This window comes from Mytilus californianus, unplaced genomic scaffold (assembly GCF_021869535.1).
Source record: "Mytilus californianus isolate M0D057914Y unplaced genomic scaffold, xbMytCali1.0.p SCAF_13, whole genome shotgun sequence".
Lineage (NCBI taxonomy): Eukaryota > Metazoa > Mollusca > Bivalvia > Mytilida > Mytilidae > Mytilus > Mytilus californianus.
Genome location: NW_026262615.1, coordinates 14,242,127 through 14,260,876, shown reverse-complemented (window position 1 = coordinate 14,260,876; position 18,750 = coordinate 14,242,127). Strand labels below are relative to the sequence as shown.

Sequence of the window (18,750 nt, the reverse complement as noted above, 5' to 3'; positions counted from 1 at the left end):
CATTTTAATTTCCATGTTATGTAATGAATAAATGTCTTTTGATTATTTTTTTTATTTTTTGTTTTCGACTTATGAGTTTGAATATCCCTTTGGTATCTTTCCCCTCTCTTTAATATTACTATGGAGACCAATTAAAACTTTGATGTAACTGGTGTGAGTGCTAAGAACTTTGTCAATAGTTGTGGTGTTTCATACCTGAATAATATCATTTTGTTGTTTGGGGAATTTAAGGTGGTACCAAACACCTTGACTAAAATTAATTTGACTTGTTTGATTTTCATAAAATTTTGACAAAATATTTCCTTTGACCCTTCGATGAAAATAAAAAAAATTCTAAAAACTTGAACCACACACTTTATCAGAAAAATTTCATTGGATATATAGCAGTTTATCAAACACTAATTTTGATCATTCAGAAGCTTAATATTTACTTAACAAAAGAGTGTGATTTAAAAGTTCAGCTGATTTTTACAGAGTTATCTCCCTGTAGTGTTATGTACCACCTTAACGTGAGATCTTTGATAGGCAAATTAAATTTTATTCACAGCTTGAAACAATAAGATTATTATACCATGAGGCATTGATAGCATTACCCTTAACTTTTGGGAATTTTTGGGTTGCAATGCTCTACTTATCTACCTTTGACCTAAAGTGCTTCTGGGGTAACAAACTAAAAGCCTGGAATCTCAGATGAGTTCTTTAGAGCTTAGCATTTAGTCTAGAAACCAGTATATTAATAAACCCATGTCTTGAAACTGTAGATGACCTTTGATTGTTTGGATTGATGGGTTGCTGTCACATTGATATATGCCCCACATTTCCTTTTACATATACATGTAATAATAGATATCTATAAAAATAAGAAGATATGGTATGAATGTCAATGAGACAACTCTCCACAAGAGACCAAATGACACAGAAATTAGCAACTATAGGTCCCTGTACAGCCTTCAACAATGAGCAAAGCCCATATTGCATAGTCAGCTATCTAGTATACCTTTGTTGATCAAACAGAATTCCTTGTTCCTGTAGATACAATAATCTGGACATCTCTAAAGCTCTTAATAAATCCATCTGTTCATCTACTACTACTTCTGCTTGTGACTCTTCTGTAAAAAGATACAAATATTATACTCAGGAGTGCTATTTGCTTTAATTACATTGATCTTAAGGATGTTCACTACTGTTTCAAATAACAAGCTTTTTAAAAGTCTGTCATGAATTGATGTGTATAAATAACAAAACTAAAATAGCAGAATAAAATAAAAGGTCCATGTCATTGTTTTTCTGATATAAGCCATTGAAAATTCATCTACTACTTCTTGTGTTTGTGATTCCTCTGTAAAGAAAATACAAATGTTATACTTGATGTTGTAGACATTCCCTCAAAGGCCTATATTGATCTGAATATCAAGAAAGTATTAGCTGCAGCATAAAAGATTGGACAGATTTTTGTTTCCTTGGTTATACATGTATAATGTCAATAATCTCATGACAGGTGTGATTTATGATTGCTTAGTATTTGAAGATTATAAATTTGATTCTTTAAAAACTGGTGTTGTCATTCAAGAAGGTAATAGGTTTTAAGTAGATGTCCATAACCTAAATTTCCAATCACTTACTTTGAAAAAGTCACATATCACTAAACATTGAATTTATTAATGTGCATTACAAATTGTGTGTTTCAATAAAAATTGAGAATGGAAATGGGGAATGTGTCAAAGAGACAACAACCCGACCAAAGGGCAGAAAACAGCCGAAGGCCACCAAAGGGTCTTCAACACAGGGAGAAAATCCAGCACCCGGAGGCTGGCTTCAGATGGCCCCTAAACAAAAATGTTTATGATTAAATGATGAAAACGAATTCAACTTTAAAGTGCTAAATTGCCTTCAACCCTAAAAAAGTAATTTCCTCTAGATCTTTTTCCACATGATTCTCATCAACACAAAACAGCAATAAAGTTTGGTCCATATGGTCTTTAAACATAACTAATGTGACGTAATAGAACTGTAACAATGGAAATCCAGGCCCCCAAAAAAAATACACATATTTATTTTTTTAGAGTAGAAAAAAAGAATTGAAAACAAACTTTTTGCAAAATTACTTCTTTTTGGAGAAAAAATATTGGTATGCATTTTTATTTTACCTGAACAATTCTTTAAATCAAATATCAAATGCATTGTGAATAGGATTTAAACTCTTTTTCTATATGGCCTGCCCATGATTTAACCGTATTCCTAAAAGGCCTGAACTGTATCTAGTATATCCCAAACATGTCTGTATTTGTTCTTACTATAATGTTTTGTCAGAGGTATGTATCTATTCTCAACTTCTTGTTTCTTAAAAGTCTTGTTCTGAACTTACTGTGTTTCTGCAAGACCTATATCTGACTACCCTGTTCATGAGTGACCTGTTTATGATCTTATCTAGTTCCTGAGAGGCCTGTGCTTGACTACCACATTCATGAGAAACCTGTTTCTGATCTTACCCTGTTCCTGAGAGGCCTGTATCTGGTCTGCTTGCATACATGCCCTGCTACAGTACGCATGCCAATCGCCTGTCCTTGGGTTTTTCACACGAGTTCTGCTGCAACCCTTCCTTGAACATGTACCTGAAATATACATATGTATTACAATTTTTCTTGTTAACTAATATAATGAATTTAGTGCAAGATTAGTAGTCAATAAATTAAATGAGACCCCTAGGAAGTTTTCATGTTGATCACAATTTTTCATTTTAGTTCCCCATTGGATTTTTTGATGAGATTTTCACAAAACTAGCCAATATGTCAGACAGGTAGTGTGGATACCAATTTTCATGGATTGAGGAAAAATTGTATTTTTGTAGATTTCGTGGTTTTATAAAAGTTTGCTTACAGGCCTTTAGAAAAATCATACTTTGTTGAACATTAATATGTTTTGGTATACCTATTCCCACGAAATCAAGGAATAAGGTGCAGTACTAGAGAAAATGTCAATTTAAAACATACCTGTTAACCTCTGAAACTGAAAATGCAGGTCATAACCTGCATTGAAGAAAAAAATGTCAGGTCATAACGCGTACAAACTTTTTCGGTCCAAGTTTAGTATTGAGAGTTTTTTTTTTATATACTATAACATATACATGTACCACTGAGTTTCCTAAAAATAATCACTTTTGTATTTGTTAAGTATATAAATATTTATCATTAATTAAATACCTTTCTAAAGCAATGCCCTCTTATTGTTTTATTCACACTAGTTTACTTCTTTTTATTAATGAATGTCATAAACCCCAGCTATAAATGTAATTAGAAATCAATTATAGCTAATGTGCTCCTATACACAGGAGGAAGATAAATAGAAAGAAGTGAGTGTGTTTCCTTTCAGTGTAATATCTAGAGCATATGGATTTGATTTAAAGCTTTTACATTTAAGTGATAACAAAATTATTCTCTCCAACAGAAATGTATTAAAAGGTTCAAATTGTTTTAAAATGATTTTTACAGGATATTTGATATTTGCAAACGGCAAATCTTTTAATCAGGACATAGAGTTTCTGGGGTACAATTAACAAACAATCCTCGAATTGTTACTTTTCAATCAAATGTAATGTTTTGATAGCTGATTGGCACGGTGAATAAGCAAATTCTAACTTTTGACTTGTCAATTGTTTACCTTTTCAAAGGAAAAACGCTGAGAAAACCGAAAGTATATTTGACTTCTAAATACCGGAAACAATACTGGTCAGAAATACGGGTGAAAACAGGTCATTTTCTGAAATCCCGGGTTTTTGAATACCCAGTGGGTATTTAAAAAATCCCATGTGAAAGGGGAAATTTGCAGGTGTAACCCACAGAATACGGGTCTGTTGACATCTATGATGTAAAAACTAATATCGTATATCCTGAATAAGTTCAAATTTATAACAGACATTTCTTTTTGACAATGTTTGTGATTTAAGGTGGATCCTCACTATATATTTCCTCAAATAGTATTTTCTTATACTTTGCCAAAATGTAGGTATTACCATGCTTTTTTCAAAAATAAAATAAAATGTATGGGTCAACGTGCTATTTTTCAAGTTTCAAATTGCGCATTTATCAGTTAGATTTTAAAAATAAAATAAGAGAAAATGTTATATAATATGCTTTTAGATAATAAAAAGAAAAAATGGTGTCACAGAACTTATTATCTTGCTACAAATAAAAAACAAAAATTCATTAACATTCCTTTATAAATTTTAACTATAGCGTTATCTCCCCTTGCATAGCTGAGTTGAAAAATTGAATAATAAAAAAAAAATTATTTGGTATTTGTAAAAACAGTCAATCAATAACTAATGTTTCTTTATTTAAATAAACAATCTTACATATAAACTGCCATTCTGTCTCAAAATTTTCAAATTTAGGCAAAGAATTAGACCGACTGTGTTCTGCTTGTTTAGAATTCAAACTGGCAGCATACAGTTAATCTACCTAAAATAAAGGTATTTAACAGCAACTGTTTCGAATAAAGCTGAAAACAAACACATCTATTATTACAAACATTGAATACACTGCAGTAACAACCTGTTCAATTGTATAACTGTATGATATTAACAAATTACAAAAGTGAATGATTTGGACCTGTTTCACTGCATAACCTAATATCCCTCCTTTTTAAATCTATCAAAATTCATACCATGAAGTTTTTTGATAGTAGTTACATCAGTGTCACTGTCATCACTGTCAGGCCAATCCAACATGGCTGTAACGTTGGTGTGACGTCCTGAGGCATCTTTTATCCATGGATTAGCTGGGTCTACGTCTTGTATGGAGGCTAGAACAGCTGATCGGAGTTCATCCTAGTTGTTAAAAAGATAAATTAAATGTTTTCATCATTTACATTATTATTTTGTCAACCTGTTCTTTAAATGGTATCATGATTATGTAAAATTAATCCTTTCATCTTAATGCACTCAAAATTCTGAAATTTGACCACAGCCATATTTTCAATTGTTGTTGCACCATTGATGAAAATAAAAAAATAAAGCATGCAAATAAAAAAGAACCATACGAAAATACATGTAAGATTTTTGCTACAATAATCAACTTTTGATATTTTGTTTTCAAATGTATATTTCATTACATCATATGAACTTTACAACCTATAATTTTTCCAATATCAATAATAAACTGAAATTAGCAAATTATTTTTTGTCATTGTTTTCTATCAAAATTACATCTTCAAAATCCATGCTGTATTTCCTTCTCCTCTGTTTTCTCAGCCCTGGTGGTGTTTCAGGGGGAACCAGTCCCTTCATAATAGCCGACAGGAACTCCTGACGTTTACGTTGGACAATCTGTGCCTGCTCTATAATTCGTTTACGTGGAGTACGTAAATAAAGTCGGTTGACCATCTGTGACAATATCTCTGTACATTCTTCTAACTCTGTCTGAAAGTGACATAAATCATGGACATTATAAGGTGATAATTAGTTTACCACGAGATCCAGGGTATACATCAATTAAGTAATAACTGACAACACATGATGTATGTTTACAATATATGATTAAATTTCTGTATATTTTTTTCATCTTTTATGCAAAAAACAACAAGACAAACCTTTTCATTTGCAGACAGAAATTATTAATTATTAATTATTCACCACTCATGTTTTTTATTATAAATTTTATTGCTAATTATCATTTTTTTACCATATATGTGACCCGCCATGACATTTCCAGGCTTATGGCTTTAAACGTCTTAGTGAGAAAACGTCTATGTAAAGTCACGTAACATAATCGGGGCACCTGTTATTGAATGTTCATGTATATCATGCGGTAAAGTTCAATTTCTTCATGACTTGAGGACATTTGAATTCATAATAAGATATTCAAAACTATTACATATTTTACGTAAAATTAATAAATAGGGTTAAAATCCCATTTAGAATCGCGTTCATAATTCACACAATTTATCTTTTTCATTGCTTAAATTATTTTCTCCTGAATCATTCATATGTTTTCAATTATACAAAATGGTTTAAATTATATCACCATTCCTACATATTATTTAAAAAAATAAAGTACCGAAAATTATAACTTTCCCGAAATAGATTGCAGAATGAAACCAAGTTTTTGGAGTAAATCTCATTGTTTCACATTGCAAGGGAAAATGTTAATCAAACAAGATATACCTGCCAATTAGGACCCCAATAATGTCTCATCTCATGTTTATTCCTAGTTTTTGTTTGTTTTGTTTTTTACCTATGACTGTCTTAGAACTACACAAACAAGATGTGTGTTGTTTAAAGTTTTCTTACATCCCTTTCACCGACATACCCTAATATTATTGATCATTTTTGATTTTTCATCTTACTCTGCATTAACAAATCTTTGATTTAATCATGTTGTCAGGATACATTCACAAAATGTATTTACCAATAAGATAATAGATGAACATAAGAAAGCATACTAAATAATACACAGCTCCTTGATGGTTTATCATATATTGTGTTATTCACTTTCTTAGCATTGATGTAGTTTTCCTTACGTAAGAAAGAAAAACGTTTAAGTCATTTGGATTGCAGATTCTGGCACATAATTTCTATGGCAACCGAATTAAAATTCTTCAGTTATTTAGTTATTAAACATACTACATGTATTACATCTTGATTAAATAAAAACTACCTGAACCCACCCCCCTTCCCCCCACCAAAAAAAAATTTTTTTATAATAAAACCCTGTTACTCGGAAACATAAAATCTAAAATTTATAAAAATCGAAAGGGAGCTCATGTCAATAGATATAAACAATTCACCACAATTTCTTGCAAGTTGGTGAAAGCATTCTTGAGTTATTGTCGGAAAACTGGAAAATCCCCCTTTTTTTAATGAATAAAACCCCATAACTCGGAAACGTAAAATCTAAAATTTATAAAAAAACAAAAGGGAGCTCACGTCAATAGATATAAACAATTCACCAAAGTTTTATGCAAATTGGTAAAAGCGTTTTTGAGTTAATGTCCGACATGTTGACGAGGGACGGACAGACGGACGGATGGACAACAGTATACCATAATACGTCCCGTAAACGGGCGTTTAAAAAAATTATTAAATCTTTAATATAATCGAAAGTAACAAATATGACCATAATTCTGTTCTAATGAAGAATCCAGCAAAATAACTTGTCAGGGTGTTTTTAAGCTATGTAAACTTCATAAATATGCGAAAAACTCATGTTGACCCTGATACCTCCTTAGCCTGAAATTTCGTGACTGGTCACATATTTATACCAGAATATATTTTTAAAAATAGGCAATAAAGTCAAGTAACAAATATATTTACAAAAAAAAATAAACAGTACAATGTTCTGACTTCATACTGTATTTTGAGTGATATCTGCTTTTGTTTATTTTTCTTACAACAGATTTAAATCTGTGCTATGAAAACATAAATTTAAAAGGGGAATATACTCCCAGTATTTATCTGACTATGACGGCCAAAAATAAATCATTGATTTTTCAAATCATTTTTTCTGATAACTTTGAAAGTCTAAACACAGTTCCTTTTTTAAATATTGCTTTTCTTCAAAATATCCTGTGATGAAAATTTCTAATGAAATGGGAAAGAGGTAGGAATTCAAAATTAAAAAGCTCATAAAAATTGGTCCATATTTGCTACTTAATTAGAAACTTAAAGAGTTTCTGTTCAATATATTTAACTTAACAAACCAGGAAATAAGACATATAATAGTTATTGCAGCATCATCTTGCTGTGAGGACTTCAAAGAAAGAGCTAACACATTTCAGCAAATCAAGATAGGCCTTTAATAGTATAGTTCTGAACATGCATGAAATATTTGCCAATTGACGTACATGTAAAGCAACCATAAGCAATCATTGAAGATTAAAAAAAAAAATGAACAAAAATTAGAGAGAATATAGATATATTCATCTGAATTACTACAGTATTAATATAAGCGAACACATCCATTAAGAAAATAAGCTAATTACTTGTATTTTCAAAATACAATGCAACTGAAAATTTTCCTATTGGGCAAAGGGAGACAATCCTCAAATTATTGTATCTCACAACTTTTTGTTTCTTTTTTTCATGATATTGATGATATTTTGTTGTGCCCTGGTCTGTACAGTTAGTAATTGTACACTTACCTGCATGAATTCAAAAACAATTTTCTTGTACCCTGGTCCATCCAGATAATATCCATACACATAAGAACATTTGAGTACACGTCTAGCCTTTAACAGTTGATGTACAGCATCCTCTACAAACTTGGTCTCTGCATTAGCTGTTGCAATGTCTGTCACAGCCTCAGCCAACTTCATCATCTTATTCTTAGTTGTACTAAGTAATGGCTCTTCTAACTGAAGTAGAAAAACAAATACCAGTTATGTGTTATCTGCAGTTAGAACATGTTATATGAGACAAAAGATTGAAAATGAATCATTTGAATAAACAGAGGGTAATTGTTATTTATGCAGTATTTAAAAAAGATTTTAAAATTTGGTAAGATGATTCTGACCTTGATTAATATATTAATTTTGAAGGTAAACCAATTAATTTTTGCAAGCAGATTATTTTAACAACTTTTGGGAGTAGAAAAGTAACGTGAATATGTAAAACTTGGATCTTTCTTTAATAAACTACATCAATCAACTTTTAAAATCGAGAATGAAATCGCTGCGAAGTGAGCTTGAAAGGGCTAAACAGGAAATAAAGTATCTGCAAATATAAGTTGGTTTACGGTATTTCAAACATCTCATATAATCTAGATCTCTTGTTATCAATAATCTTGATGTGAGCTGTCTGAAATTTTGTACTAACGTGTTTTAAACAATAAATAAAAGTATATGTTTATTTTTCTGAATTCAGACAGGTGAGATGTTACTGTCAGCTTTTAAAAGATTAGACAATACAATACAATACATTTAATAAAATTGAGAATGGAAACAGGGAAAGAGACAACAACCCGACCAAAGAGCAGAAAAAAGCCCAAGGCCACCAATGGGTCTTTAACACAACAAGAAAATCCCGCACCCGTAGGCGGGCTTCAGCTGGCCGCTTAACAAAAATGTGTACTAGTCCAGCGAAAATGGACATCACACTTAATTCCGAAACATATAAATGAACCAAAATTTAAAAAAAAACATACAACACTAACAAAGGCCAGAGGCTCCTGACTCGGGACAGGCGCAAAAATAAGGCAGGGGTTAAACATGTTTTGTGAGATCTCAACCCTTACCATTTACCTACTTATACAGTATGTTGTGTTATTTGTTTACATGGAGGTTTTCAACCAGCAGTGATGTGTAAGACATAGAAATATATTTTTAATTTGAACTATATGAACTATTTGTCGGATTTTCTTAAACCAAGTGTTGGAAATTACAATATCTTGTGGGTTTTTTTGCATGGTGTTTTATACAAGTACCTTTTTAGATGTATTAAGATATTTATGCATGTTTGTTATTTCATTTATCTTTTATCTTTTTGCAATTCTTCTTAAATCATGGTTAGGAATGAAAGTGTGTGTTCATAAATCAATATTAAAAGTAACACTATCCTTTTAAGCTTAGTAATTGACATATTTACACTTGTATGCCAATTTGTCAGCCATTTCTAAAAATCACACAAGTTCCTGCAAAATAATCTGAGACAGATCTTATGTCATTTGGAGATAAAGTTTAGCCAAATACCCAAAAGTGTAAATAAGTCTTTTGATTTCTTGCAGTATGTTTTTGAATTTGTGTCATGTCTATCCCTATTCACAAGGTTTATGTAGTCTTGCAATTTTCTTGTGTTTTTGTAACTAACCTTATAACTATTCTCATGATTTTTAAACCGAGTGTAGTAATGTACAAATTTATTTAATTCCTGCATGCTTGTATTGTGGTCTTCAGCCTGTAAAAATAAAACAGAATTACAATCAGTGTACATGTACCTTGCTCTAGTTGTACAGAACACCATATTAAATCTAATGAGTACATTCTCTGTGTCTAATGCCATGTTATATAACGTTTTCATATATATGTGTTTAAGAAAGTCTTGAAGTTACAAAATAAAAATAATTTACACTTGTATTACAAAAAAAAAGTAATCATTTCGGGAAAACTTAAGCAATGGAAATTTTTTTGTAGGTCTTTTTCTTCTCTGATAACAACTTAAATGGACCTTTTGTTCATAAATGTATTCATGAAAAGCTCCCAAACTGAGGAAATCTATATTTTTCAATGGGGTCATAAAGTATATCAACAGATGAGAAATTTTTTTAATTACAGATCATACAGCATATGGTTAGAACTGATTTTTTAAGTTCTTAACTCACACAAGTTTTTATGGACTTCCCCTTTTTGAATTTGCCTTGGAGTTTGGTATTTTGATATACTTATTCTTTTTCAAGAAGAGAAATTTTACCATTTTCATCTTTATTGCAAAATTGAAGAAAATAAACCTTTTACTTACTTTACCACTTTACAGTATCATCGATCATGTCTTTAAATAATACTGTGATTATGTCATTCAAACATGTCCCTACCTCAGTTTGTGCTTTATTGACTTTTTCATTGACGACTTTGACTGCTTCATATCTGTTACATTTAAAATATCCACCAGTACTGGAATTATGTCTCTTCCAGGGGTCAAGGCACACCCAACAGAAGTCATATTTACACTGTTAAATATAAAATGTTAAAATGTTAAAATTGTAACTTCAGGAGAATAAACTTGAAACACACATCTATCAGGTCGTATATACTCAGCTTTTATCTTTAATCTTTTGGCTTTGCTTTCGTGTGGGTGAGTTGCTTTCCAATTGACATTTACGCAACCTGTCTTTTTATACTGTAAATTCAGAAATTATTGCATGCATTTATTATTACGATTTTGTGAATTTAGACTAAAATGCGATTTTATTTTTTACAATATTGAGAAAAATCCTGTTTAATGCATATAAAAAATTTCAAAATGCGAGTTTAAATTATTGCGATTATAACCCTGTCGCATTTTTTGCAATAATAAAAACATCGCAATAATTTCTGAATTTACAGTATGCATATTGAAAAAAGCAAATATGTAAGGATATACCTTAAGTTTGGCATTTATAAACAAACATTCTGCGTTCTTTTGTCATATGAATGATGATCGAAGTGGGCAGACAAAAATTTCAGGCGGCATAATATTGTATATTAATGAAAAATGGATTAAGTCTTTAAGATTGAGTTCAGAAAACGGACAAAAAAACAATCAAGGTATTTTACTAGTCATAAACTGTTGACTCAGAGATATGTCTCACCTATTGGCACAAAATTCAAAAAAAGACAATCCGATGGACAGCAACAGTGCTTATTAATTCAGTCATTGGACCATGATTAAGTGGGCGGGGTCTGAAAATGGTTGACAAACTGAGATGAACAGACAGTTATGTAACTTTAAAGAAAATATAGTTGTTTATTGTAAGTAGTTCCTATCAATATTACTTAAGCATAATTACTTAATATTAATCAAAGCGTGAAAGCGCTGTAAAGGCAGTTAATTACAGGTTGTGTGTATTTTTAGTCCAGTTATATCATTATCTTGCATAGTACATTGTACTTATCAGAGGTGGCTTTCAGTATTTAAGATTTAGAGTTCTCTAATGATATTGAACAAGTTTTATGAATGTCATATTCTGAGCACTATATGAAGGCGATTGTTCTCACTTGTTTATGAACTAGTGCATTATGTCCAGTTTGTACCTTTTTTATCTATGTTTATAGTCAAATACTGTTTAAAATAGTTTGGCATTTTCTTTTAAGTAATAAGTAAATGTTATCAACTGTATTTTATTCAACTTTGCAAATGTGGTTTGTTACTGGTAAGTACAATGTATGGATGATAGTTGTTTCATTGGCAATCATAACACATCTCCTTATTTATATAATGATCTATATTCAACGACCTCAGGTACAAAAAAAATGTATGTAACTAAACTATGATGGGAAACCTTTGACTTCTTTCTTTAATATAAACTTTTGATTTGGTACCATAGAACTATGTAGAATAAATGTACATTGCAACATGTCAACTCTTTCAATGACAATACTTTTTTTAGAAATTATAACTCCAAGCAAAATTATATTTCCAAGTATAAAGTAATTTATGAATGAAACAAGAGTGCACACGCTGAAATGTCTCGCCTTCTTTACTATTGCATATAGTATTAGAAAAAAAGACAAAACTCAAAAACTTAACTTTGACCACTGAACCGTGAAAATGAGGTCAAGGTCAGATGACACCTGCCAGCTAGACATGTACACCTTACAATCATTCCATACACCAAATAAAGTAGACCTATTGCATACAGTATAAGAAAAACAGACCAAAACACAAAAACTTAACTATAACCACTGAACCATGAAAATGAGGTCAAGATCAGATGACACCTGCCAGTTGGACATGTACACCTTACAGTCCTTCCATACACCGAATATACTAGACCTATTGCTTATAGTATCTGAGATATGGACTTGACCACCAAAACTTAACCTTGTTCACTGATCCATGAAATGAGGTCGAGGTCAAGTGAAAACTGTCTGACGGGCATGAGGACCTTGCAAGGTATGCGTATACCAAATATAGTTATCCTATTACTTATAATAAGAGAGAATTCAACATTACAAAAAATCTTAACTTTTTTTTCAAGTAGTCACTGAACCATGAAAATGAGGTCAAGGACATTGGACATGTGACTGACGGAAACTTCGTAACATGAGGCATCCATATACAAAGTATGAAGCATCCAGACCTTCCACCTTCTAAAATATAAAGCTTTTAAGAAGTTAGCTAACCCCGCCGCCGGATCACTATCCCTATGTCGACCTTTCTGCGACAAAAGTCGCAGAGCTGGCTCGACAAAAAGGAGTTCTTAATTAAGTAATAAACTGATTCGCTGAGCGCAGCTGGATACACCCACAGAGGTCCAACCCTGAACAGTTGGGGCAAAAATGGACACAATATTCAAGCTTGATACAGGTCTGAATTTGGATTGTAATTAAATATTTGACATATTATAGTTTCTGAATAAATGTAGTCAAAGAACTTGAAATCGGTTATATGAATTGAATTTATATTCAATTAAAGATTTCTTGCTGTTGTGCAATACACTGTGCTGTTGCGCAATACTTATTAAATCTGTTGCCAGACTATAAACAAATAAAGTTCAATTTCTTCTCAATGTCATATTTGAAATTTATGAAAATCAATAGGGAGATTACATCAATAGCTATAAATAATTCACCAAAGTTTCATGCGAACTGTTTAAAGCATTTTTGAGTTGTTGTCCAAAAACTTGAAAATCCCCCCCTTTTTAATGAATAAAACCCCATAACTCAGAAATGTAAAATCTAAAATTTATAAAATTCTAAAGGGAGCTTACGGATTGATAATTTAGTCTTAGATGCAAGATTTTTTTATCAGTTGTTTGTGGCTTTGAACTAGCTGTCAGTAAATGCGAGTACTCTCAGATCTGTACTTAGTGTCTTTTTCTTGTTTGGATGTACAACTACCCGGCCACGTCCACTTGTATTTGTATTTATCCATCTGATGAGTTAAGCCTCTTTCAACTGATTTTTATAGTTCGCTCTTATATTGTACTGTTACACCACTGTCCCAGGTTAGGGGGTGGGTTGGGATCCCCCGAACATGTTTAACCCCGCCACATTCTGTATGTACATGTATGTGCCTGTCCCAAGTCAGGAGCCTGTAATTCAGTGGTTGTCGTTTGTTTATGTGTTGCATATTTGTTATTCGTTTATTTTTTATACATAAATTAGGCCGTTAGTTTTCTTGTTTGAATTGTTTTACATTGTCATTTCGGGGCCTTTTATAGCTCACTGTGCGGTATGTGCTTTGCTCATTGTTGAAGGCCGTACTGTGACCTATAGCTGTTAATTTCTGTGTCATTTGGTCTCTTGTGGAGAGTTGTCTCATTGACAATCATACAACATCTTCTTTTTTATATTTACATCAACAGATATAAACAATTCACCAAAATCAAGGTGAGACAACAAAACTTAGTTGTAAGATCTCTGAAATTTTTTACACGGTACAAGTTTTTCTAATTGTTGGAGATTGTATAGTGACAGTAACACCTGTAACTGCTTAACCCATTTCTTATGCACTTTGGTTCGATAAACTCACTGAATATCATACCACATCTCCTTATTTTTATATGCATTACAATTTACATGTGCATGTAATTGTAATTAATATTTATATATATATATCAGAACAAACTTCATTGCGTCACTTTTATTTATGCATCCTTTGGCACAATACAAGTTCTAAAATTACACAACATAAAACAACTAAATGTTATTTCAGATGAAAGTTTTGTTTCAGTTCCATTCATAGGATTTATTAGAATTTTGTATGTTTTGCCAAGTCCAATAATTAGCTCTATGTGCATGTGTTAATTGGAGACTTTTCTATCCCGTATAAGAGTTTTGGAACTAATTCTGTTTCTTTTTTTGAAAAAAATGAGCAAACAAATCTTGCACATTTAAACCTTTGTCTGCCATCACACTGTCACCTGGATCACATAATTGAACTATTCTACACCTTTCAACTATTTCACAGTCACTGGTAGAACCAACATATGCATTAGAGACATAGTTGACTAAACCACCAGGTGTCGAACATACAAGTATTTTCAGTGTTTCTGTTTTTATATGATGAAAAGGTTGCCTGAGCTCTAGGAGCTTTAGGTTTTATCACGGGATATTCTGTGCTGTCAATAATAATCCAAGTTGTAGGAAACTTTAATTCTAAGTTGGATGGCGAAAAATACCTGACTAAACCACTAAATGGCCAAGTGTTAGCCTCACGCCACTGTTTAGACATAAAAACAATCCATGTTTACACAATATTCTTAACACTAGTTTCAATCTAGAATCTAGACAGTTCAAAGTTGGTTGTATAATGCATCAATTTCATCAAAGTCATAAAAAAACTGATTTTCAAATGACATCCTATCAATTTGAAAATATATGCATCTCAAACAATGTGCTGTTGGACCAAGTGTGGTCAAAACAAATAAAAATTTAGTATACAACTCTAAACCGGTATAAAAATGCATGGCTGTGTCATGTGTCTTCATTTCAAAATTCTCTGCTGAAAATATAGGCATTGATGGTGTTTGCGTAATTCCATCTGTGAAGCTCAACATTAGCTCGGCAGTTGGTGGTGGACAGTCATAAATCCTGTCTGCAGTATGAATTACTTCTTCAGGAAAACCAACTTTACAATCAAAACTTTCCTCTAGATTTCTACTACAATATTCATCAAGTTTAGTTCTTTTGTTTTCACAGGAAACTGCCCTGATTTTTCTTTTTGCGGACGATTCAGTCTCTTGCTTGGTCCAGGAAAATAGGCTGGGATTGGCAGTAGACTTAAGTCTCTGTATGGTGGGTTTGTGCCCTGAAAAAGGTTATAAAACATTAGTTTTTTGATAATTAAATGAACTTCCATTAGCAATGCATAATTTGTACAGAAGCAAGTTAACTCGTACCATTGTAAACTCGTACCACGTAAACTCGTACCAACGTAAACTAGTACCACTGGGAAGTCGTACCAATCAGAACTCGTACCACTGCAAACTCGTACCATTAAAAATATATTCAAAAATACGAAAGTTTTATGATTTTTTTTTTGGTAAACTAAATAAAAAAAGTTGAATTACTTGAATTTTATACTAGATTTTAATGAAAACTTAGACAAAAATACGAATGTTTTATGATTTTTTTTTTTTTTTTTAAGCTTTATACAAAAAATTAAAATATCTTTGAAATTTATACCAGATTTTAATGAAAACTTAGACAAAAATACAAATGTAATTTCTTAATTACCATGCTAATAAATATATTAAATTCCTTTGATTGTGTGATTATTGGTTGATTATTAACTAATCAACTTGTTTTTTTTTTTATCTTTAACTAATCAACTTGTATAATCATATAAGCATGGTCATATTCTGCTGAAATGTGCTGAATATTGTATTAAAAATAAATTTCATACTTTCTAACTGTTGGTCATAAACAATTTTAAACCTTTAAAACACAATCAATAAATTCTTTCATTAAATAAAATTCCTTTTAGAAACAATAGAAAAATACCCAAATCTATTCAATGTTACTGATTTGGAATGATTAAAAATTAAATCAAATAGTTGTCAGTAAAAGTTTAAAAAAGAGTCTATTCAAGGGAGACAACAAAGCCAATCTGCCACGGTTTTCTCTATCCAATTAGACAAGGAAAATTAGCTACAAATTGGTTATTGTAATTTCAAATCATATACATTTTACAGACTTAAGAGGTATTGAGTGAAATTAAAGTATATATTCATCATTAAACACCATTTGAATGCATTTAAATAAGTTGGTACGAGTTTACAATGGTATGAATTTACCGTGGTACGAGTTAGCAGTGGTACGAGTTTGCATTGGAACGAGTTTTTGTTTAGTGGTACGAGTTGACATTGGTACGAGTTTCAATGGTACGAGATAACTATAATTCCTTTGAATTCGTAACCTGGCAAAATATTAACTAGATTTATTCATTACAATCTGGATAAAACTATGTTAGCCTGATTCAATGTACATCAAAATGTATGTTATGTAAATCCAAAGGACAAACAATGAGAGACGTATGCAACAAACATACATTGTTTGTACCTAAATAACTATAATATAGATGAGAGCATGTCATTGTTTTGTTCCTGTTAACAATGTCATTGATATTTTTCAAGAAAGTCTATGAGGCAAAGCTTATGCATTCCTGTCATTACTACATAAGCATAATTACTGCTAAAATAATTCTCAGTATGATATACCTCTTGTAAGAAATCATTATAATTGTAGCAAGCACCAAAAAATCTCAAACAGATCACATTGAATCGTAATCCAAAAAATTATGACGTCTTGAATTAACCACCCCCTTTTATTCTAAAACGATAATTGCGGTTGTAAACTGACTTTGGTTTATTCGCATGGCGATTACATATATAACTATATATTTTAAAAAGAAAATAGAGTTTTACCATGAATAGTTTCCTGCACGTAGTCTTTTTCAGTAAAATGTGCCTTGCAAACAACAGCTGATTGAGATGGACTCCACGATTTCATCGTGTTCTCGTCCAATCTGCGTATGGGCCATGGCGTTGATCCAACTTTTCCTTCTTTTTAAGTCATTTGGAAATGCATGTCCTCCTCTTAAATGACATCCAGGTACACAACAACAAGTACTTGGCATCGTTAATTAAAAATGCAACTGTAATAGTTGCACAGTGCAGAAACCAGAAGTTGAAGTACAGGATCGGCTACCACGGCGCCACCTATTCAGGAACGATAATTTGTTACTTTATATAACTGCGAACGCATAAACAGAAATGCGCTTTAAATTGAATAATATAATTCATGTTCAGTCGACCTTTAATTATTATATCAACGACTGAAATGATTTATAAACATCTAGATTGCAGATAACACTCGAAATTAACCCGACTTCTTTCCACACAGAATTCAAATAATTCTAGATTGTCAATCGGTTGACTGCTTATAATGTAAAATACAAATATATCAAAAGTTTTTAAAACTAACAAAACACAATGATCGTTTCTCTATTTCCCAATGTAAATGAAATGAGACAAAAAACATTTTATACCAGAATAAGAAGAGGAGAGAATCAACATTTTCCAGATCTACTTGGAGCTAAATGACCCCCCCACGTAGATAAGTTGGATATCGCGGAAAGAAATATTAACACAGCAACTAGAAAGGCATTAAAGCACTGCCTTTAAAAATTGCTAATTAATTCAAAGTCACTGGACCATGTCCTAGGGGGCAGGGCCTCAAAATAGTCATCAAACTGATATGAACTGATAGTAATGCGACTTCATACAAAATATCATTGATCTATCACAAGTGATTCCTATCAAACTAACTTAAGCAGAAAACTTAACATTGAAAATTGCTAATTAATTCAAAATCACTGGACAGGGGTTAAAAAATCCACTAGCCAGACGCCCGGCACTAGATCATTTACGCCTCGGGCAATCAAAATTTTTAACCCAATATGCCCGACGGACTAGTAACAAAAAATTCTTGGCGTTTCCAAAATAGAAAGTGAAAAATCCCTTCATCACTTCATCAATCTATCTTAGCCAATCAGATTCAATTACGTCATCCGCAATTCCAAGAATTTGAACTGGTTTGTACAGGTCCTGTTGTACATATTTTAAAAATAGAACAAATATCTCTGGGTGGCCCGGTATCATGTTTTGATCATAATTCTCGTACTTTAAAAAATCGATTTCTCAGTACGGGGGTGGGAGGTGGTTGTACATTTCCTATGCCGAGATTTTCAATTAACGGTACTGGGGGTATGATGTATTGATCGGTATTGACCTGTCTTGTCGGACAGCTGTTGAGCACGAAACCAATCCATGCAACCAAATATTTCTAAATATTTTAGTACGGGCACCCCAGGAACTTCGTCAGTTTTAAAACGAAAAACTGTAGATGAAGGGGGTAATGAGACTGACAAATCATCCCCCAAAAATGCCAAATACGACCGGGAACAGCGGAAAGGAAAATTTATAGTGTCCCGAAAAGAAAGATTCCCCTGTGCAAGGTCGGCCGTGTTGCTGATGAAAAAAACAGAGAATATTGCCGTTATTTTCCCGAGCGCGCCAATAAAAAGTCTGCTTTGTATGTGGGAACAACTAAGTTAGG

The 18,750-nt window shown here is 31.9% G+C and overlaps 2 protein-coding genes across 2 annotated transcripts in view; both read right to left on the bottom strand.

Annotated features, from left to right (window-relative positions):
* The window catches only part of LOC127723220 (ankyrin repeat and IBR domain-containing protein 1-like), a 44,858-nt gene that overhangs the window by 12,307 nt on the left and 13,801 nt on the right, over positions 1 to 18,750 (bottom strand). Inside the window, exons 13-19 of the mRNA XM_052229780.1 lie at positions 10,521 to 10,655; positions 9,800 to 9,886; positions 8,137 to 8,349; positions 5,204 to 5,416; positions 4,663 to 4,825; positions 2,490 to 2,612; positions 998 to 1,109 (exon numbers count right to left, since the gene is read on the bottom strand). Coding sequence (XP_052085740.1) covers positions 998 to 1,109; positions 2,490 to 2,612; positions 4,663 to 4,825; positions 5,204 to 5,416; positions 8,137 to 8,349; positions 9,800 to 9,886; positions 10,521 to 10,655 — 1,046 coding nt within the window. The remainder of the gene's footprint in view (positions 1 to 997; positions 1,110 to 2,489; positions 2,613 to 4,662; positions 4,826 to 5,203; positions 5,417 to 8,136; positions 8,350 to 9,799; positions 9,887 to 10,520; positions 10,656 to 18,750) is intronic.
* Positions 14,258 to 17,366, bottom strand: LOC127723221 (uncharacterized). Its single transcript, XM_052229781.1, has 2 exons — positions 17,058 to 17,366; positions 14,258 to 15,439 (listed from the first exon to the last, which is right to left on the bottom strand). The coding sequence occupies exons 1-2, from the start codon at positions 17,140 to 17,142 to the stop codon at positions 14,925 to 14,927; spliced, it is 600 nt and encodes a 199-aa protein (XP_052085741.1). The 5' UTR covers positions 17,143 to 17,366; the 3' UTR covers positions 14,258 to 14,924.

What these genes read in the sequence shown, in the direction of transcription:
- LOC127723221 (XM_052229781.1), bottom strand. Translation starts at nt 17,142, where the DNA reads ATGAAATCGTGGAGTCCATCTCAATCAGCTGTTGTTTGCAAGGCACAT. An exon ending in CGTGCAGGAAACTATTCATG is followed by an intron (nt 15,440 to 17,057) that starts GTAAAACTCTAT and finishes AACCTTTTTCAG; the next exon opens with GGCACAAACCCACCATACAG.